General features: G+C 46.3%; 1 protein-coding gene across 18 annotated transcripts in view; it reads left to right on the top strand.

Moving 5' to 3' along the window:
- Positions 1-492: 492 nt before the first annotated feature.
- LOC136448285 (paired box protein Pax-5-like) overlaps positions 493-22,688 on the top strand; it is a 72,593-nt gene continuing 50,397 nt past the window's right edge. For 3 of the 18 annotated variants that reach the window (XR_010757853.1, XR_010757854.1, XM_066447660.1), the window contains exons 1-2: positions 495-1,223; positions 22,447-22,612. Coding sequence is in view for 16 of the 18 variants with exons in the window: in XM_066447660.1 (XP_066303757.1) it covers positions 1,160-1,223; positions 22,447-22,612 (230 nt within the window). In the remaining 2 variants the exon portion in view is untranslated. Of the gene's footprint in view, positions 1,224-6,791; positions 7,040-18,834; positions 20,570-22,446; positions 22,613-22,688 lie in introns of those variants that run through there. The other 15 variants (XM_066447647.1, XM_066447655.1, XM_066447662.1 and 12 more) reach the window with 13 other exon arrangements.

Below are 22,688 nucleotides of genomic sequence, written 5' to 3' on the forward strand. Positions count from 1 at the left end.
AGCGGCTAATGAGGCCGTTACCTCTCGGTTTTTTATTGAGAGAACAGCTTTGCAGGAGGCTTTTTTTCACCGCGACGTGCCTGGTTTCCTAATGCGCAAATTTTCTTGCCCACATTCCTTTCCCACACCTAGAGCTGCGAAAGAATGCATAGGTATTCGGTGAGAATACAGCACTCGAGTCTCTGAGCATGCAGGCATAAAATATCACCTTTCTTCACAGACACAAGTTTGGGTCAAAAGTATGCGGCATATTTGCTACTTTATTCCAATGCGTCGATATCGAAAGTCCACGAAAGGGCCAGGTAATGCACATCGCAAACTCTGGTGGTTTGGTGGCCCTCCCTCGTTCAGATCAAGAACCTCCTTGTTAAGATGAAGTTGTCAAAGAAACGTGAAGGTCGTGAGACTGTCGTGCATGAAAAATTTGCGTTTCACTTTCCCAGCTGGAAAGCTTGTCGTCGGTCGCTAGTCCATGACGAATATCAATTTATTAACATTTGTGCTCAGATGGGTGACGCCCTTTCCGACAAGCCCCTGTGACGAGCCCTACTTGTGTTGCCTGTTGCATAAAACAACACCAGGGAAAGGGCGGGAATTATCGTGCCCTCGAAGTTCTGGCCAATCACCGACCAGTTCTCGATACAGCTAATAACAGCGAGTGGTTGGCGATTCGGAGTTTTACGATCAAAGATAGGCTCGGGTTCTCGCACGCGATCGACCCCCTGTTGCAGTGGTCTACTGGAGTAGTCGCTCTGATCAGGCGAGACCACCGACTCGCTACGCTGAACTTGCTCGGGACAACCTTCGACGTCTCCCGAAGTGGATCCTCCCGCCTCCCGATCATACCCGAGCGCTCTCGATCACGGCCCCGTGGTCTGTGAAATCGTCCCTCGTTTGAATTCTATTTATTTTCTTTATCAATTCACAGCTCAATCGACCAGGGGCTTTTGTTGTTGTCAAACCGTTTTGTCCCGGTTGGTTGAGTTCAGCGAGCGACCGTAGTACGCGAAACCTCGCGGGACAGGACAGACACGGATAGCACCACCTCCACTCCCAGGGGGAAGCCGTAACATAATACATTGCAGCACACCAGCTCGTCAAGACTACCACAGTGGCGTCGCACCACGAGTACCCGAGGGTTGTGGGTTCGGATCCCCCAATGGACAGGATGACCACTATGGCTAGTATGGGCAGCATGCAGCAACACCACGGAGATTCAGGCGGTACGTACAGATTCCTATTTTTCCTCTCCTTTCTTCAGCAATAGACAACACACCGCATTACTACAGCCGCCCGGCAGCTTGTGTACCGGGGCGCATCCACCGTGGTCTCGGCAGAGTAAGCCCGACCACACGCCGACCCGGTTGGACGAGTTCCGCCGTGCGGTGACACGCCGGCCGATATGCTCGACTCGCGCCCCATTCTGCCATTCATCCCGGCCTACAAACCACCCTGTCTGACACGGTGTCGTTGGAGTCAAGCAAGCAGGACAACACTGTCAAGTGGTCGGCCGCAACTCGTCGGCCTGGCGTGGGTCAGGGGGAAGCCATGGAGGGAGGGAGGGGGGCTCCGGTCTGTCCGACGTCCCCACGGATTTACTGTACACATAACATCTGTGTCAACAAATTATATTCACAGATTATCTCCTATAGGAATACGTATGGAGATAGTATTAGCACCTAACAAACATGACAATGACTCACGCCACGACGCGACTGATTAGCAACACCACGGCCACCAGAACCGTACCATGTGGTGGGAGTCACAACTGGTATTTTCTATGGCTTCATTGTGTCTTCCCTTATTCAATAGCTGTCATAGCAAGACATGTCAAAATGGCCCCTGTCTTCTGAACCAGGAGAACTTGTTATACAGACTCGTGTTTAGTAGTTTATAGCTGTAAATGTTGGTACAGAACATGTGGCGTTACTCATGCGTAGGGAAGCTCGTGTAACGCAGTTTGTAAAGTCTTATGTAGTCTACGCCAGGGTCGGAGCTGGTGTGAAGTTTTGTGAAGTTGTTGTTGTTGTTTGTGGGCGGACAGGGGCTTTTAGCACGGACAGATATGCAGCAGTTCTGCGCACAGAAAGGTTCCTGTTGTTGTCAGCATAAATGACGCCACCGAGGCCATTTGCACTTTCTATTGTGCCCCTACTTTATTACAACAGTAGAATTCCCGGCCGGGGTCTGCGTGAATGGGGCTTCAGTTCCCTCACCACAACAACCCGACTACCCCTCATTATCAGCTGCCTGGGACAAGGGAAATCCTGAGGAATGCCAATCTGGCCCCAAATTTGTTCAAACCGTGTAGCTTTGGAGGCTTGTAGTGTGACCTAGCCGGTAAATGAACCCGTCTCGTGGGGTCGCCGTGTCTTGTTGCCGGATTTCCAGCCATGTTGGATATTTTCGACACCGCCACGGCCTTGTTTTGGTGCGGTGTAATTGGGTAATTCAACAGCTTCAGTTAGCCAATTTTGATTCAAATCCATTTTTTATCAGAACTGAATAATTCAAACTATCCATGACCCATATAACTAGTGTGTAATGTCTATAACTGCCAGGGCAAGTTATTGTTTCAATTCCGTTTCTCTATTTGTTGGACAATTCTGCTGAAGTATCCAATCTTGTCTTCGCTTTGTGAAGTTAGTTGTCCAGTTCTGGGCAGATTTTACCACCAGTATGTTGATGTTATTAATGTTCCGGCTAACTAGCGCGTCATGGCCCAGTGCCATACCGTTCCCCGCACCACACGCCGCCGCTCCCGACAACTCAAGTTGGACCCCAAAGTTTATCTGTTAGTTTAACAGATCAAAACTCTCGACAAAACTGTCCACAGCGCCTCTCGGATTGATCCCAGACGCCGTCCGAGGGGGTTGAGACCCGTCAGATAGCTTTCTACAGAGGAAAACCGTCCGTAGTGGTGACAGACAGGTGACTTCTCCTTGCCTGGAGGTCCCACCGACGGACCCACAGGAATCCTCCGCTGCCGCCCGTCCTTATTCCCAAGAAGCTTTATCTCCGAACTTGTCAACCTTTTATTGGTATCAGCTGGCCCTAAGTGGCCAACCTCCCCCCTAACTGATTCCCAATGAAAAGCTACGGTGTTTTATTAATGTTTTCCTCGCCTAGAAGTACACTGCACTGTTTTAAATATGCAGACATGGCGGCATTATGGATAGGGTCCTGTCGCTGTTCTGGCATAATTGATTATGTATTTGGCCTAAACGATCAGACTTATATTAGATCAATTATTCTTCTGGCTCCGGAAGCCTGCTCTAAAGAGCTGAAAAATAGTATAATTTTGCAGTTCAGTGGTTCGCATCTGGGGTTTTCGGGGGGTTCCCTCTTGCTTCAGGACTATTGCCCACATTTAGATATGAGTAATTTCATCGCATAATTATAAGACGGGTATGGGGCGCCGGTGTTGGAGGTGCGGTCGGGAGAGAGCAGTGTCCTGACTCTCTCCGATTCGGGCCAGGCAACACTCAGGTCGAACCCGTTCTCATGAGTCGTCGGAAGACACAAGGCCCAGCCGTACACCTGAGTCTCTCCACAATCTAAGATTGAGCACGCAGTCCGTCAATGGGCCTTCCCATTGTAAAATTTCACATTTTACCGTGTCCGATACACCTCAGACGTTGTAAATTAGGTGCAGGTTGGCGTAAACTCGGCAACAAGTTCTACTTCGGTAGCAACTTTCCGGTCCCGTGCATGTACCCAGAATGGTGACAAATATGTGGAACAAACAGGTGTGTTGGGACTTCAAGCTGGTAGAATACATGGTCTTTTCCTTCAAATAAAAAAAATGCAAAACTGCAATTTTGTTTCAAAACTTGACATATCCATAGACTGACCATCCGTAAACTTGAGACCCGACAGAATCGCGAAAAGAAGAAAAATCGTTTTTCGTTTTGGTTGGTACTTAGCCCTCACAGGTTGGAAAGGTTGGGAACAAGTGCACAAGGTTTGATAGATGGCCGTTCCAAGGGCAAGCACCCTTGCAGCAATACATAACGCTTATCTCACGTATCTCGCCCGGGATAATCCGTGTTAGGCGCTCCATATTTGCCGGGGTCGCCATGCCGGCCGAGCCCGGTCCGCCGCGATAGCACGCCGATAACTCGATAGGATTTGTAATTTCATCCCCATCGCTATCAAAACTCATGAAATTTGATGAATTTGGTGGAGAATTTTTTGTGTAGCTGTCACAGGTGTTATTTGCGGAGCTTAGAGCTCCCAGGACCGGGGCAATATTTCACCCACCGTATCTTGGAAAAATGGGGAATCTCATGCCACTACATCCATCATAAAAATAGAGGAAATATGGCCGTGCGGCGATGTAAGAACTGTATCATGCTCGACAGACGAGCAGAAACAAGTATACAGACGCATCCCAGCGTGCATGTTAGACAACTTTACTCTAGCTAACCTGGACTGGTGGAATTACAGTCACATGGCTCTGTACAGGTGGCAGCATGCGGAGAGACATGATGGATAAAACTGACCACATTATGTAGGGAGAGTGGCCTGCGTCTGATCGGATGTGTACTTTCAACAGTCGGTAAATTAAAAATGAATGGGGATTCCGAAAGAAGTTACGTATACACAAAACTAGTTAGATCAACATTTTCTCCTCATACGTTGTCTCATATAATTTTTTTTTCTCGTATAATTTTGTTTCATTTTCAAAGCACAACCGTGATATACGAATTTCCTAAGTGTATTTCACAAATACTCGCCTGTACAACTGCTTCCTCTCAATGTCGGTGTTATGAGTAGCCAATTGTCACTTTGAATTATAATCATTTAGACTATTTCGTCTTGGAAGGTTCAGCATTGTAATGGTCTCACTCGAAAGTCTCAGTGTAGGATTTAGACCATTTGGAGACGTGAATTTCTCAGGTTCTGCAATTAAACCTATGATCTTTCAGCATCACAATAGCATTTGTCAAATTATGTATTCCTAAGGTTAAAACTAATCGACCGTAGACAGTTTGTGTGGTTTCAAAACTCCGACCGTTCATTGTTTACGTCGCTGGGCTGTACGGAGTTGTTATGGAGTCAGGACTGACTTCCGAACAAAACTTTGCACTACCGCTACCTCGTGAACAGGAAACAACCACGAGTTTTTGCTTGTAGTCAATTAGCAGAGAGTTCCAATCATGAAGTGCACTAAAACTCAGGTGAACAACGCTCATTTCCTTTACGTCTAGGGACAATGGACAAACTTGTAAACATCACCAGGGGGGATCCGATTCACAAAAACATCTCAGGGTCATCCTGTTTCTAAATGACAGAGAGAATGCAAACACGATCAGACGATCAAATTTTCACAGCCACTTATTGTTATTGTTCACAATGCGAACGAGACAAGCCGATGTTTTTTATTTATTTTACTCTTCGAAAGTTTATGTGCATTTCGACGCACAAGATAAACGTGTGTACTTGATGACTGACTGTGTTTTATGACGTTCTGGACCTTTGTTGTCCTTAAACTCCTTTCTTTCCACGTTGTTCACTACCTTTAAAATAGTACACAATGTTTTAGTCAAGTGAGTGAAAAGAAATCATAAATTAAGAAGTTTGCACAACAACAAACCAGTGTCGATTTACCAAAGTGCATAGTACATTTAGTTGGTATATTTAACCTTCTACAACACAACTATTTGTCAAGAAACAAGGAAGACTTACTCTTAGATCCTTCCCACAATCTTCTGTTTATATTCTAGTGACTTGTACAAAAACTGACCAAACAGAGTGGTGAACAATTATCGTCCCATGAGCTAAACTCCCGTCCCAGTTGTCCTGTTTATTCTGCACTAAGTAATGCAGGTCACAGAAGTTAAGATAAAAGCACGTCACGATGAAAGGAATGCTTCTACCTGTGGATCGCATGAAAATCTGGGATTCCGTGGAAAATGAAGGTGGGAATATGGGCGCAGTTTATTTCCCTAATTCTGAGGAAGTGGCGTCGGTATGCCGGGTCTTTCCGGTGTATATTTACATGGTGATTTACACGGGGAAGAAATGCCGGCGGCGTATTTCTTCTCCAGGGGGAGCATACCTGTACTAGTCCGCCTTAACACCGTACAAACTGGCCCACAAACATGTTTACTGCTGCAAAAATGCAGGTAGTTTGGTCAGATGTGCCGTATGTAGGCCACCCCCTGACACTGTCGCCTCGGTACGCGGAAGGGATCCTGGCCCTGTCCTTACGGTGTTGAAAAGGTGAACACATGTACACGAGTTCTCCATTTAACCATGTTAACAAGTGGCAAGGAGGCCGCTCTCGTGCTTTCATGTTTTACCGCCGGCCAAACAAAAGGTCCGCAATGAAAATAAACGGGAATTTTGCCCATTTTCCCAACAGAAATTTGATCTGGCTACAACAAACCCCCATGTAAATGTACTGTCATGGCTGCATCCGGGAAGACGAGACGAATCGACGAGCCCGATACAGGAACAGTTGACAGAGTTTCTTCAAACTAAGCGAACATTGTTAACGTTAACTATAAAACAGACGACTTTCAGCACAGGTCAGAAATAACTTGTCCACAAATATGCCATCCCTCATCATAGGTATATTAAATCATAGAAGTAAAGGGACGTGTACACTACATATCCCCCAAACATGGACATCGCCCTGTCTCTTAGTCGAATATTTGTCTGAGAATGTTTTATCAGGTTTAGTTTTAACCCACACTGTGGTTTTAACCCATGGTATTTTTGTCGCCCTGTCCGACACTATCCTCTGTAAGGCCACCGCCAATGTTCAGCCAATGCATTCCGCCATATTCTGTGCCTGTACGTTCTATCAACTCTTATCTCCAAAATGACTTTTTGATAGAAGGCAAACCGCGGCTGGGATGGGTAGGCACTAATGTACACGTTTAACACCAGATAGGTTAGTACAGAGCACACATAGTGGGGCATATCGCACTATTTGCTTTGCGCCCTGATTTGGGGAAGGTGAATACACATGGCTTGAGTCAACAGGGAACGCTTTGTATGGCTTCAACGCAAGCGGACGCTGAAGTGGGTGAGTACTAGGCTATCAATGGGGACCTGGGTTTAGTAGTAAACCTTTGATAGGTGATTAGCTAGATAAACATGGATGCACCTGTAGATGAGGGGCCCAACAGGAGGTCATGTACGTCACCATGGCGTCCCGGGATACCATGTTGTCTGGGAAATTCTCCACAACACCTATGGTTTTGGTCAGGTGTCTAGGATCATGTTGAACAAAGTGTATCCACTCGTCTTGTCGAAACGTCAGTAAAACGTGGTATCTGACAACGTCAAATGATCTGTATCAAAATAAAAGTATTTTCCGATCATTTTCATAAATGTTTGCGGTTTATATACCTATCCTTTAAAGGGGATACAAAACAAGCTGTTGCTAAAGCTATATGCTCCATACATTTGTCTATCCCAGTGCACTGTAGTTGGAAAGTATCGTACGTTTTACGTCCTCAAGCGAACGTGGGGCTCTAGTGTATAGAACCAATTCTGTATAAGCTCTGTAGGATGTGTGCCGTAATTACAATGGATGAGTTTAGGTATAGTATCTGACGGAATGGTCAAGCGAACCAGTTTGCTCATCTGTTCCCTGATACAGCCCGCTCCAGGTGAGTATATTTACCTGGCATGGCGACAAGCAGAGCGGTAGCCACGTTTGCTTTGGGATTACACCGGGTCGGCGGCCTAATAGTTTACTAACGAGAGAGAAATTAAATTGCGGCTTGCTCAGAGGGACGGACATAATCCGTTTACTCCCCCTTCCCCTCTCCCGGGCTTCATTTGAACAAACCTTTACCCGTGTAGCCCTGGATACCGAGCACGACAAAATGCGGGTTGGCACAATAGTATTGTTTGCATAAATCGGGTGGATGTAGTCTGTAGAATAAACGGCTGTAGGAAACAATGTGAACCAGGAATCACTCGGTGAGCCACACCACACAACAGGAGGATTTGTTTTCGGGTAGAAAATTGACGTAAGGTTTATGCAAAATTTCTCTTAATCCTTTGTTCACATCAGAAGTAATCCCAGGCTGTTTCCTACTTTAAGCGTTCTTAACAGACGATTTGCGTTGATCCGTAGGAAATCACGAATTTCATAACACATTTAAGGCTTATGAGACCAAATAAGATCTTTTCCCCCTAGTATTTTACTTGTCCTGGCTGACCAGAAAGTTATAGTGAAAATAGCCTACTCCAATTCAACTTTTCTCGACATAGTACCCCCCCCCCCATAATATACGAAAAAACATTACATATATCTCTAGAATAGAGTTTTTTAAAACATTTTACGTTATTGTATCTGTACACTTGAAATAAGCCTCCGGGCATGAGTTTGCAAATAAAGATTCAACAATATGAAGAGATCTCAAAAAGCCTCTCTTGTGAAATGGATCTGAAATCCATTCCCATCTATATAACGACCAGCTACCTACGTCATCTTCTTGGAAAGTTGAGAAAATTCCCAAGCTATCAAATGTTGTTGGTGGAAGACTGGGTGTGACTAATGACCCGTCCAGTGGCCCGCCTTTTGTTTTAGCCAAATGATCGCTAGACCAAACTTGCCAGTGGTTGTCTACAAACAGGTGTGGACAGACTTCAAGTTGTCAACACCTGTGGAAATGGTATCGCCCCGGGGTGATTCCTATCTAGAACAACAAAGCGTTTATTACAGACGAGCGAAAAGGCACAGAGTCGTCCTGAAATGTGATCTTCTCAGCGAGGGGCGATTACTTCCAGTGTACAGTACTCAGATCGGTGTAAGAAATCAAATTGCATATTTTACAGTTAAAGATCTCGCGATATGCCTGTTCCTGTAGTTCTTGTTTGGCTTGTTTCGTGGGTTGCCTGGTTTCCTTCTTGTTTTCTTGGAAACTCGATTTATTTTTCTTGAATTGCTCCCTCTTGGCACCAGACAGTTGAGATAGTGGTTAGACAGGTATGCTCCCAGATTAGCGCCACGAAGTTCATGTTACCTTTTCCTTGGTTAGAACAATCGGATGATCATAGTTCTAGTTCCACTTTTCTTTCATTTCTCTTTTTTTCACCAGTCTCGGATAACAGTGCACTCATTATCTTATGTGAGCTCCCACACTGTCTGCTTTCCCAAATCACATCATCAACCGACTAGTAACGACGACTGGAGTACGTTATCAGTTTTTGTGTAAGGTCAGCTGATCTGCCATCGATTGCCTTGGTCACCGTAGCCACGGAGGCGCTATCTGAAACAATCGCTTGCCCCACAAGCCCCCCAAAACCTCCCGCAGCCAAAATGAAATGGTGCGCAATGAAGGGGATAATATCGACGCGTGACGTAGCGGTCTGATATGGTCGGTGAGGTGCCGATACGGTCAACAGATCGATTTTTACTGCAAGCACGTTATCTCGGGCGAGTCTGTATCGGCGGCTGCGATCAGTGTTCCCGACGGTCGGCCCGAGGGCGATGCGGTGGTTCAGAGGCTTGTGGATCGAGCAGAGTCCCAGAGCAAGGCTATCGCGCCGCATATCTCGATATTATCTCTTTGTAAGATGATAATCTGCCCGGATATTGGCCCGGCGACTGGCCTAATATTGCCCATCTTAGACCTCTCCTCCCTAAATGTCAAACTTGGTCCATCTTGTCTGCCGTCTCCAGACCCTCTAATCCCTCGTGCTTCTCTCTCTCTATTACATCCGACAACTGTAGTGCCGACAGCTTGTGGACGGCAGAACCCGAGCCACCAGGTGTAGAAACAGGAGGAGGGGCTGCTTAGCGAGATCTAAAAAAAAGACTATTCAAACGGGTCGACAATTACTACAATATCTACGTTTTCCTGATCCGTTTTATTTTGTTCTTGATGATCTTAAACGGCCATCTTGTTCAGCTTTACTGAGATTACTCAGGTGACATATCTGAAATCAACGAGCAGGTGGAGGAACTGCCACTGAAACTCGATCTACGAGTACCTATCTTAAAAACTGAAATAGTTTATTATATTTACTACAATGTACTACTAGTACTGGGCTTACAGTTTTGCATATGGATGGCCGAGACCATTGTGGGTTGAAAAATTCTTGCCTAAAAGACGATGGCAGAAAATATTGAGTCGCTCGCCGAGCGGGAAGAAGGTTGAAGAAGGAGACACTCGTCGGCCTACTTTAGTCTAGCCTACTTCGCACCAAAGATTAGTTTCAGATTAGATGACCTCTTTCCTGCCTACATCTTCAAGAAGACGTTGGATTTGGTAATAACCAGACATCTGCAGCGGCTTAATACTAACCTAAGAGAAGTGCCTACCGAGTAGTACAGGGACTTAAGGTTTTAGATAATGAATAATCGGGAATTGTTCATCTCGACCGTTTGGATGTACGCGAGCCTTTCCTAGTCCGGACAGAATATGCAGGAATTTCACATTTCCTCTGTCCTTGGTCGCAGTTGCTGGTCTTAATTAGGTTATACTTGCTTCGCCCCGAGCGCTAATAGGGTGGTATGAACTCTATTTGTAGCAACAATGGCAGCGCTAATGCACGAACTGCCAGAAGTGGAAGAGGTCTGTCCAGGGTTGTTCAACGTGCCTCCACGAGTTTGTTGATGTTTTCTTGGCATTACGCGGAACTTGGTTATGTAGTGTGCAAATTACAACATTATATTTAAATGACAACATCGTATTCACAACTTACCAATCTACTTCATCCACGTACATAGTTTTCAGGAGGTGTTTTTTTCCAGCTATTTTTGGACTTACGTTAGCCCTGTTCTTTGCGGAACAATGGCGTTCCTTGGTGTGGTTTCGACAGGTGTTTACCTTTTTTTAAAACGTTACAAAAGGAAGGTGAACAATGACACAGAAGAGGAACGTTAATAAAGTTACAAGGCCAGAACAAATGAGGCGAGGACGTAGTTTAACCATTGTGATGACATGGTACTGTCGACATGTGACCTCAAAAATGCCCATGGTCAGCACTGGTCCCGAAGTTTGTGTGCAGACAAATTATGTACAGAATATGTGTTTGTAATATGGGCAGGTAATCAACAAGCATCGGCACGAGTGAAATGAACCCGGCAGAATCATATTTTTGTCCTGCAGGTTTCTCTTGAAATGTATACCAAAATACGTTCACTCGCAGCAAAAAAATACGCTCTAACACTTAAAAGGTACATAGAAAGTGCGAGTGAAATCTTGCTTTTGTTCCGACGCGCTCCAGCCCTAAGTTCCATTATTTGAATTTCCCTCCCTCCTATGGACACACAACTCAATAATAAATAGAATCGATCGAGCTGAAAGGTGCAAATTTGTTCTGCGCGCAATCTGATTATTTACATTACCTTTTCAACACCTCTCTTCCATGTCGCTCGCCCAATGGCATCAAACAGTGGCTAGGGTGCGGATGGTTGCACTGTTTGTACTGTACGGTGGGCTACAAGAGGCGGGGAACTCCCCACAATGTGTATGTATAATGCAGATTTCTATGGTGCTCATTGCTACACGATTAGACCAGTTCCAAAGAAGGCTAGGCAGAATGGATTTTGCGAACGTTTTCGAATCAGGCAACCTGAACGTTTACTTGTGAGAGGAAAATTCTTGGTCAGCACAAATGTGTTTTTTTTTCTGCTAAGCGCATATAACACCTTGACGAAGACCAAATGACATACGGCACATCTGGCCAAATTGCATTTTACCAATACTATAATGACTGACTATCTAGACTCTAAGATAATGGCTGTGGAGATGATATAGCCTCCGTTGCAAGCTCCCCCCGGCTGTTTTCTTGAGCTACCATTTTCTTACTACTTTTTGTTTTCTTATAACGGTTTTTTCTTGGAACATTTATTCATTACGGGCCGAGAAAAAAAATGTTCTAAGAAAACAGCCGGAGGGATCCTGCAACGGAGGATAGACATGATGATGGTTTGCGGCAAACCCGCAGCATTTTCGACTCTCAAACATTCTTTCTCAGTATACGTATGTATCAGTATATACATCATGTACCTACTACTACGAAAACGTCCACCTACCACAGACTAGCAGAGTTCCAGTAAAGGTTGTCACCCTGAAGTTGATAGGCCAGGGTGCGAAAAGAAGTTTCAGTTTCATTGAAGATCACCAGATTCTTTGATGTCCGTTTGAAGTAGCCCTTGGGTGCGATGCTGTAGCTAACCTACTGGACACCGCCAATGGTCAATACTCTGCGCTTGTAAACATCTCCAATCATTCTTACATTATCAACACTATAAACATTCAAAACTAAAGAGGTCATCTTTTTTATTAGAAAACCGTCTTCTTGACAAAGTCCGTGGGATATTATGCTAATATATTGCGTCCACCCGTTTATCTGATATGTGCCAACAATGTTCGAAGCGATCAAAATTTCTGCTGGCAATATTTTCATTCAGCCCTCATAACAAATATTACGATGTTTAACTTGCTATAAGATAACATCATATCGACAGCAGAATTTAAAAAATCGAACTTTTGGCCGTTTACGACAATATAGTATCAACTCATCTTTTAGCATCTTTTTTTTACGATGCTTAGCTGCGGTGTGTATGTTTATGGAGGACCGTAGGACGGTTGAATTCAAAATTTATTCCTTGACCAATTGTGTTTTCAAATGGAATTGTTATTTTTGCGTTTTATTATCCAATTTTACTAAAATATTGATACGTATTAGTACAATTTGGGATATAAACAACAATTGTACGCGAAAGACCATCGCTACATTGCAGAATCCGGTTCTAGCCTATCGGCGGCAGGCACTTGCCATTCGGCCAGTTACCAGTGACATGACTGATAGCCTCCGCGCAGGTTAAGATAGTCCACCACTTGTTTTCTGTCGAAGATCAGATCTTGTTCTACTGGCATCAGCAGTCAAAATAGGCCAATATAGAGGGGGTCGCGTCGGTAATCGGTAGGTCTTTGCCGGGGGGTTCGAAAAACACCCTTATCGCTCGGACAGTTACAAATGGTTCGAGACTGCCCTAGTCTGAACCTTCGCCACGATACAGATTCGCACAGATTCACACAATGGACCGCTATTCAATTATATGTGACTTAAACATTGGCGTTTAGCCGAAAGCTGTACACTGGCAGTGTTGGGGGTCAGGGTCAGGTGCGGGACAGCGCCCGAGGGTGGTGAGAGCAACTGATGTGTTCACCTATGAAGCACAAAGCCGTGTAAGTGTATCGCTATTCGATTATAGCGAGCTCTGACATTGGCTATTGGAGGTAGAGGAGTGCACCAGGGTCGTAGTGGGGTCATTGGCGGAATTACCACCGGGGTGGGGAAAGGAGAAATATGTGGTCACGTTAGGCCGCTGATGCACGCTCAACTCCCGTCATTGATGGACTCTCCTGCAGATGAACGTATGACTTTTCAATTATTAACGGCCACATCAGACCCGCCGGGTTGACAAATGTAGGGGAACCGAGCGATGGATGTTAGGAGATGGCGATATCGGGCATTAAATGTTACAACTAGGCCTGGTTGTCCGCAGCTGGGATAACGCCTACTTGAACACACAGAGGGCGTTAAGCTGCCGCGGGTAGCGCCATGGTTAACGTGGCTTGTCCTTGGGAAAACACGATGACGGCGGTTTGTGTGGTAAAGAGAAGAAGTACGTTACACAGGTTGGGCCTGCAGCAGTAACTTCTGTAGCAGTTCTCTGACTTGTGTGACTTACAAAAAGCCTTTGACGCAAATGTACCCCGTAACATGTTAACAATATTGCAACGAGATGATATGGTAACTTCAAATCCTTACCTGATTGTTTTTACCTTCATAGAAAGGCCCGCTAACTTAGACATCCTGTCCAGCATGCACTGGCTGGGTACGAAAAAGGATGAAAACAGTTACAACTTGGTTACCGAGTTCGTGTTCCAGAGTTCGCTGTTCCCTTCTAGCCTACCACAATTTCTGTAAGTGCATCTATTTCTAGAATTTTATATGTACCGGTAGTATGCAATGCTACCTGTACATATCAAGTTCTAGAAGTAAATGCACTAACGTAAAGTGTGGTCGGCCAGAAGGGAACAGCGAACTCTGGAGCACATTCCCCACCACCAGTGTATAATGTTTGTATAAGTGTAGCAACCTGCTTTGAAGCTTTTGAAATAATTCATCGGCATATTCGCCAGAAATGAAAATGAATATCTATTTCCTTGACTTTCATTTTCAAATTCCTAAATACTTTAGCACATTCGAGCCTTTCACCATCGAGAAAGCCACACACAAGGCGAAACTAGTCTGGATCTGGGCTTGAATAAAGTTCTAAACGGGAACATGCGGCTACAGCGTCTTTTCTGAAGATACGGCGTGAGTGTGTACGGTTGGCTTGAGGTTGCCCACTACTTTGCCTACTTTAGCACATTACATTTACTACTTGTCGATTGCCGAAACAAACTTTTAGCTAGGTACTACTGAAAAGTACTAAGTTGAATATGTCGAAAACGGACTATTACTTGAAGCCGTAAAGACGTGAACGTTGTGAAGACAGCATGTTTTGCTCAGCGGATTTATAAGTCGTCTTTGATCAATTTATCTATGAGTCTATTTCTTTCCCCTTTCTCTCGTTGTACTCAGTAGAATGTCTTGTTGTTATCTATGTCTACAAATCCCCCAAACCCACCAACGAATAACCCGATAACTCCGGAGTATCGCCGTGTGTTCCCTAGACGGCACTGCCGTCTTTATCTCCATTTTCATCGCCAGACAAGTTCTTTTCTCTCCACTGCTTCTGACGCAGGTCGCCTTCAAAACAATTATCGAGGTGACACTAAAGTCTCTCTCCCTCGGAACTCCACGGTTCACTTGAATTTTAAAGCAGTCAAACTATGTTAATGCCGGGGTGTATTTTAGTATATCGCATCGGGAGATTAAGTTGCTTACCGAGCGTGTAAAAGGAGCGTGTCTCTCGCTGGCAGGCCCCAGTCGAGCGGAGAATGAGCACGACTTTATGTAGTAGTCCTAAACATTCCAGGGGTATAATGCCAATGATGGGCGCCAATTCATTACAAAGTCATCAGAAATGGCGGGGCGGGGGAAGAGGTCAAGTTCGGCGAAGGGGAAGAAATGACGAAAATGAAATATCCTCACTAGTAGGACAGAAGCGTCTGTTCTAGTCGATTTCGACGCGAAAAGTAAACATCGTCTTCTACACAAATTGTGTATAAAGAATCAGATGGTGTTCAAAATTAAACTGCCCCTTGTGATCCATGTGACCGAAATCGGCGCCAAAGATTCCAAACTTTTCGGTATGGACTACATTGCACCGTAGATATAAACATGCAATATGGTGTTCTTGTACCAGAAGATCACAGTCAAAGACTATTTTCCTGCCGTTTGTTTGAAAAGCAAAGTACAAGCATGAGAATCATATTGAAAACGGATTAAGATGCAAAAATGCGTCGTAAAAATTACACTTTTGTACTTGTTTCTTGGTATTTATGCAAGTTGGCTGAAAGTTACAAATATTTCATGATTACCCGCCTAGCTTTCTACTGTTCTCTTGGCACAAAACTACTTCGAATACTTGAATATTTTCTAATGAAAGCTTTTAGCAAAAGTATTACTATATTTAAGATGCAGCGTAGTTCATCCTGAAGATGCTTTGCTTAAAAACGCATCTTAGTCATCTTCTGGACCAAAGAAAATTGTAATTTCTGTCCCGTATAGAGTTGTATGATGATGGAAGATAGTCCCGGCCATGTTTTTCGGAACCAATTCATATTTATACCGCTCAAATTCCTCTTAAAAGTCGAAGGCGACATTTGTTCCCCTTTTGTTAGGTTCAGTCGATTGCACCCGGCGTGCCACCGGGGCGGATTGGGGAAATTGGCTGGGAGAATCTCGATGGCAGGCAGCTCACCGGGTCAGGGAGTTCAGGTGCTCGGGGGCCTTCTCCTCTCCTTCTGTCACCTTCCAATCCAGCCCAGCGAGTTGAAAAAGATGACATTTCCACGTCGGATCTGCCGGTGACACAGGGAAAGCTCGTCGGGGGCAACCCGCTTCATTTTTGATAGATCGGGGTACAAAGATCGCTGAATTAATTAGTATTTTCCCCTATATTATCAGCCACCTTCCGTCCCCGCGTTTTCGCGCTCACTTTACCCTGCCGACGCTTGACTGGGCCCGTAGACACCTCACGCCACATTACCTGGCTGATTCCCCGCCTTAATCTTAAAAACTAGGGGATAATAAAAAATAAGAAAGGAGAAGTGACCAAAGTACTAACGCCACTCATCCGTCCAACGGCGCGCAAGGCTTCATAACACAATTACCATATAGATTGGGCCATTACGAGGTTTTGCACACTTAAGTTGTATTATTTTATTAAGTAAGCACACTCGGTTGAGGATCCCGGCGGTTGCGGGTCTTGGTGAGAGTGACTTTCCGCTGATAGCGGTCACGGGTTGGCGTGTGCGTTTCGACACATATCCAGACACCAATAGATTAAATCATCAATTTCCACGCGTTGACTTCCTTTGGGCTTTCCCACGAACTCTTTCCCCCCCTCTCCGCGTTCAAACATGGGAGCGTCACGGCGATTTTCGAGCTTTTTTGTCGGCGGCATTTACGCACGCGCGGGGCTTGGCGCTATCGATCCCACCATCAGCCGATCACTTTATTAGCGCTTCCTTTTCCAAACGGAAGGCGCGATCGCCGGAAACATATTTTCGCATTATGCCCCAATATTGCTCGGATATCCGCACCGGTATCAGCGGTCGGCCATCAATTCGCGTCGCACCCACTTACGGTGTGACTAAGTGGCGGCCGTAAGCCCGAGACGTCCCGCCTAGCAGCCAGATCGGCGCGGACGTTGAGCGAGTGGGCCCGGAGTCAGACGATATTACCTCAGATCGAGGAAGGCCACCGCCTGATCGAGCGCTTTCCTTCAGCATTGAGCAAGATTTATGGGCGCTCGATTCTAACCGAGAATCATTTTATAAAACGTTATAAAGTGTAAATTGCCACTGCAGTTCTTAATAATTATAAATGGGGACCCTAAACCAGATCGTTTATTGCCCGCCTGCCCATAGGCTCATGCGTAGTCCAATATTAAAAGCCGGGCAATAAAAGCCATGGCGGACATTTACACTCAGATTGAATCGAGGGAATCCTTTTAAATTATCATCAAAATGCTATAAAGAATGGGCAGTTATTAGGCTGCTTACCGTGATTGTGTTCGGGACCGTCGCAACACTTCTCCGCTGGACAGTTGCGCCAAACAACTTCGAGTTTTGTACCTGTCAGGTTTTGAGGCATATTCTAATTGAAATTACTTTAATATGTCCTCATCCAAACAAAATTAATATCATTTTGCCAAAATTCTGATGAAGCTGAAACTTAAAATGGCTTAACAGCTTAAAACTAACAAAGACTTAATGAAATTCCTAAATACATGTTTGCTTACATGTCGCATATACTCCCAGTCTCTTGAGTCTGCAGACAACGGTATTCTCACGGAAGGATACAACTACCTTGTAACTCTTACTTGTTCCGTTCGCGGCTGTCTTCAGACCCCGACAGTTGCCGTAGTTTGTGCGTGTCCGTGTGTGTGACCAAGCCATACTTACATACTACAACTAAAAAGACAACTTTGCTTTCGCATATTTCCGTAGGCCACGTTTACAATCACTAAATGGATTTAAACGTGACAAAGAAGAAGATACTTTCGGTATACTATTATATTGTTGCAGCAAATGTTTCTTTCAATCCAAATGCCCTGGACGCTAATCCATCGCCAAAAAATATCGTGTAATGTCACAAACTTAGACATGTATTTCATACATCAGTTGCAAAACATCAACGTTGCAAAAAGTCATTTTTCAAAGTGCCTTTGCAGTGCGATAGTCCCCAACAATGCTATTGCTCTAAGTTTGCATCCAGTTTTGGCATATTTGTAAGACGTTCGACTGTCAGCAGTACGGCCTGTGTTCCAGACAGATGTCCTGCGACACCTGCAGTGAGCTATGCCAAACTCTACTGGACGTCGTTAGCTTTGACTCCACCGACTGAACTTGGCAGATGTTTCGCGCATTCGTATTTCGCCGGCCGCGCTCAGATTTCATAAAATGCTCGGAGCAAATATTCGCTAAAAACGCTGCAGTGAGATATCCCGCACAGCTGGCCGCTGGGGGTACTCTCCAAGCAGAAGTTCGGCTCCAGTTTGCTTTTGACGTCTTTTTAGGTGTTTTTGTAGGGCTTTCTATCTTGTCAGGTTTCTATTTTGGTCAGCCAGCCAAACCATACAAAGTAGAAAGCGCGACAAAAACACATAAAAGACGTCAAGAACTAGCCGGAGCCGAACCTCTGCTTGCCGTATTTGATGAGCGATTCAGTGCCGTGGTTCGGGTCGGTGAAGACCTTCATTTCTCTTTGAATCACACTGAAACGTTCCTAACTTGTTAAAACTGTGTGAATTTTCAGAGTTTTGCAGCAGTTTGAAAGTTGTCCTGCAGATTATAATTCTGGGGTGTTCCTCAAGGTCGGAGGGAAGACGAATAATGACCTGTTAATGGACACGCAGTCCGCGAATCGGGGTAAAAACAACTTTCACTGTGTTGACAGGGCGGATATTACCAAACCCGAGCACATCTTTCCTCAATCTATCACAATTAAGGGGTAATCAATGCGACATTAATGAGCCAATAAGTCTTCAACGCGAACTTGCATCGCGTTGGTTTGATTTCCTCGGCACCAAGGTCGTCACTGGGGAATCCTACTGTCTGTCCACTAGAGGAAGATAAATGACGACAGTGACTAGAAGTGATCACAAAAGTTTCCTTGTCTCACGCGCGGAAAATTCATCCACCGGGGCCGCGGGTCGGTAACTTCCGCTGACGGAGTCCGCATTGGCGCCGGTGTAATAAACACAGATAACGGAAACGTTCAAGAAGATAGATTGGAGTTAGACGATATTAACGGACTTATGGAAGATCATGTTTTACATGTTGTGTTTGCTAAACGTCCGAGCCGCCAATTGTCGTGCACCCGCACACACTGTGTGGTTCAGCTGGCTCCTCCCGTTTTGCGGCAATTGTTTCCCCATTGGTTTCGCCCTAACCTTTCCAGTTGGACAAGTTTGGCGCTGCGGCTAGACTGTCACTGTGACCTTGTCGTTTCGAACTACTACCGTCCTCTCTAAGTCCTGTTATGAACTTACACTTACTTATTGTGCGGGGAAAGCTCGATGATGGGGTCGGGGAGATGGTAACAGGGCCGCCGTAAACCCGTATGAGAACAACACCGCATAGCGTAATCCCGCCAACAATGCAGCCAACCAAAGGAAACAATTCAGAAGACAGAAGCTCGCAGAAAGGGGGCCAAGAGACAAGAAATGCGCAACGCGTAGGGAAATCGGATCTGACGGAGAGAAACAATCATCTCTGGTCGGGATCAATTAGTTAAACTAATAATATCATCTCAACCCGACTGAGCCTTTGTAGCGCTTAGTCTATTAAATGTAATATAGTGTAATCCCGAGCCCATCAGTGAAATTAACAGGACTTTTGGCCGCTAATATTTCCCCAGAGCGACCGTACCGTACCTGTGCGGCCTGCCAGTGGTCTCAGATCCCCTTGTAATTGCTAATGTGTAGGACCGACGTATTAATGAATACCGCATTACGAGGGACTGTAGTGTTGATGTTGGGATGGATTCTGGGGGACGTGGTGACGTCCAGGCACCGCACATGAGCCCCCTCCCAAAACCCTCCCACCAACCGGTGGTCACGGTGCCTAGAATTTGTTAATTGCGTCTCGGAGAAGGAAAGCCCTGGGGGAAGAGATGGCATTAAATATTCATTGCAAGAGCTTTATATTGTAAGGACTATCCGAAATTGACGAACATAGTTGAAGATCAGTGGAGCAAGTGCAGACGAGAGTACGAGGGGTGTGTAGTTTGGTACTGAGCGTGCGCACAAGGCCTATTTACGTGTCGGCCGGTAACGTACACGTCTGAGAAGTGGTGAGTGGCGACCACCTGCTCAGTCCAGCCACGGTGTGTGACCATCGGACCGATTCCCGCTCCACTCGCACGGACCTCCACACACAGCTGAGCGGCACACATGCGCGTGCCCGCCGCAGGAGGAGACCAGCGCCACGCGGTAACGTCTTGAGATCGCAGCCGGCGGAGTTTGAGAAGTGAGGTGAGCTCGCCCGTGGGGGCTCGGCACGCCTGAAGGCACGGTTAGCCTCAATTGGCCCTCAGCAGAACAACTGCACCCCGTGCCGTGCATGCCACGAGGACTGGTCTCAGACTACGAGAAGTTGCTTCTATTCTGAACTGGAGCTGTCCTGCAGGCAAGAGGACTAGAGAGAGAACACCTTTTCAGACCATCCTTTGGTGAACGGATTGCACAGGCTGTGGCTCTGATACACCGGCCCCAAACTGTGGGCCCCGGCACACACAGGACAAGCAGGCGGGCAGGCCTGCACTGTCGCCCCGGAGCACTTCTCCCAGGCGCCCGGTGACCCCTCCGTCGGGAAGCCGTTGTCGTCCTCGCTGGCGTGTTTCAGCTGCTGCGGGGGCACGGGCCAGACTAACCGCGCTCACGCCATGGATTTACACAGCTGTAAGAGTGAGTCTTGTACCGCACTTCACCGTAAAACACACATTTCCAACGTCACATCACCCAACAGAAACATTTTCTACATTGTTTTATCCCATGCATTTTCTGTAATACACTCTAGATAAAAAGTTCTAGTATGTGGACATCTTTTAACCGCACAGAAAGTTCCCTCCTAGAAACCCTCCAAACTTCTAAAACCCGATTTGACTAGTTCGGAAAGTATTACAGATCTTTGAAGAACGAAACAGCGTAAAAGTTCACAATCGTTTGGAGCATACTGTCGGACGGCTACGTCGTGCCACGAACAATCTAAATCCGTGTCCGTCTGTTCTGATAGTTTTGAACCGAGTTTGACAATTTGTCATATGGTCGTCGCGTACCACGCGTGACATGAATTGTCCTCGCTCGCTGCCCCGTACGATTTTCGGCAGGACCTTTCTACTCAATTAGCCCGATTGCACTTTTTATGCCGACCCGTCCGTGTTGAAGAGAACAACAGCCAGTCAAGTCAAGATGGTCCAGACTGACGTATGGCTGCAGACGATATAGATGATAAAAGCGTCTTGAAATGTCCTCAGCTTGTGTCGTAGACGGGTAATGAATATCATGGTGGTCTGTCGATCTGTCAGGCTTTTACGCGCTGTGTCGGGATTGAAGTGAATGGAAACTTCGTCTGATTTATACACAGTCGTCTGTCACCCAAGAATGGGTATAAAATCCCTTTCCATACGAAATGCTGTTTTAGAACGATAGTTTGTTGTCCAACGGCGTTTTGTTGCCGTTGTGGCATTTGTTTAGATGGGGAAGTTTACCACCAGGGCTCGACAGGCCAAGCTTTTAGAGACTCCGCCAATCTGTCAGCGGAGAAAAGTTCTATTCTCCCCGCTTGGGTCTTTCCAATAATCATCTTGTAATAACGGGCTCGGCCTTTGTTGCCGTGCGCATAGCAAAAGAGAAGGCATTGTGCGGCTTTTATTACGAATATCGAGTTCATAATAGAGGAACAGAGCGGGGTATTCCCTCCGAGATTCGGCCGACCTAAAGTCGGGGCTCCCGGGCCCTATTCCTCATCAGACCCCGACAGTTCTGCTTATTAGGACCAGTTTAGGGTTTCCTCCACAGGCGGTTCGTGGTTTGCTCCATTTTGCGTCAAATTCGATCCAACACGACCAAAACATTTGGCGGAGAATATGAGTGTAGAAGGTCTGATGAAGTCGACATTGCTGCTCCTGCCGTACTTGTGTTTTCGGTGATGGAGTTCCGCGCGGAACAACACCGGCGACGGCAGACCGCAGCAATCGGCATCGACGCAGTTTGAGGATTAACAAGCGTGATCCTCGCGGGGAAAGCCTTCTTTTCTCTCACCTTGTCGAGCGAAATTAAAAACTGGGATCCAAATCAAGGCCATCCTTTCACGTCCAGTTTTTTCCATGTTGGCAACGTTGCTTCTATCATCTTACCGGGTCAAAGAGGTCTGTGTGGGGGAGGGAGCTTGTCGGGATTCGGCAGCTAGAGAAAACAGAGGAAGTCCACACTATCAGTGTGCATCTCCACGTGTCAAAGGACCAAACCTGCCCGGGTTCTGCTTGTCAAGCCTTCTCCACCCTAGCGGGCTACAAGGAGGGGCGAACCGCTCAATTGGCGGCATGTCATGGTTGGGGATTGAGCGCGAGAGGTTCGCCACGTTAGGTGAGCTTGAGACGTTACAATTGGCATAGCTTCTCCTCCTCCTCCTACCCCTTGAGTGCGCGATTCAGTAGCTTCTACACAAGCCAACAGAGCAGAGAGAAACCGCGCTGACACGACACGAGCCCACTCACACGACAGGCGGAGCGCACACACCGATGAAACCTCACTCTCCCCGTTTGTTTCTCGTGCAGGTCACGGTGGAGTGAACCAGCTCGGCGGCGTCTACGTCAACGGCCGCCCGCTCCCTGATGTGGTTCGGCACCGCATCGTCGAACTGGCTCACCAGGGAGTTCGTCCCTGCGACATCTCCCGCCAACTACGAGTGTCCCACGGCTGCGTCAGTAAGATCTTACGAAGGTAAGCACATTTTCATTTCACACGATTACACAGGCCCTTATCAAACCGGGGGCAAGCTTACCGTGCCCTAGAATAC

The sequence above is a fragment of the Branchiostoma lanceolatum genome, chromosome 14 (assembly GCF_035083965.1).
Source record: "Branchiostoma lanceolatum isolate klBraLanc5 chromosome 14, klBraLanc5.hap2, whole genome shotgun sequence".
NCBI lineage: Eukaryota > Metazoa > Chordata > Leptocardii > Amphioxiformes > Branchiostomatidae > Branchiostoma > Branchiostoma lanceolatum.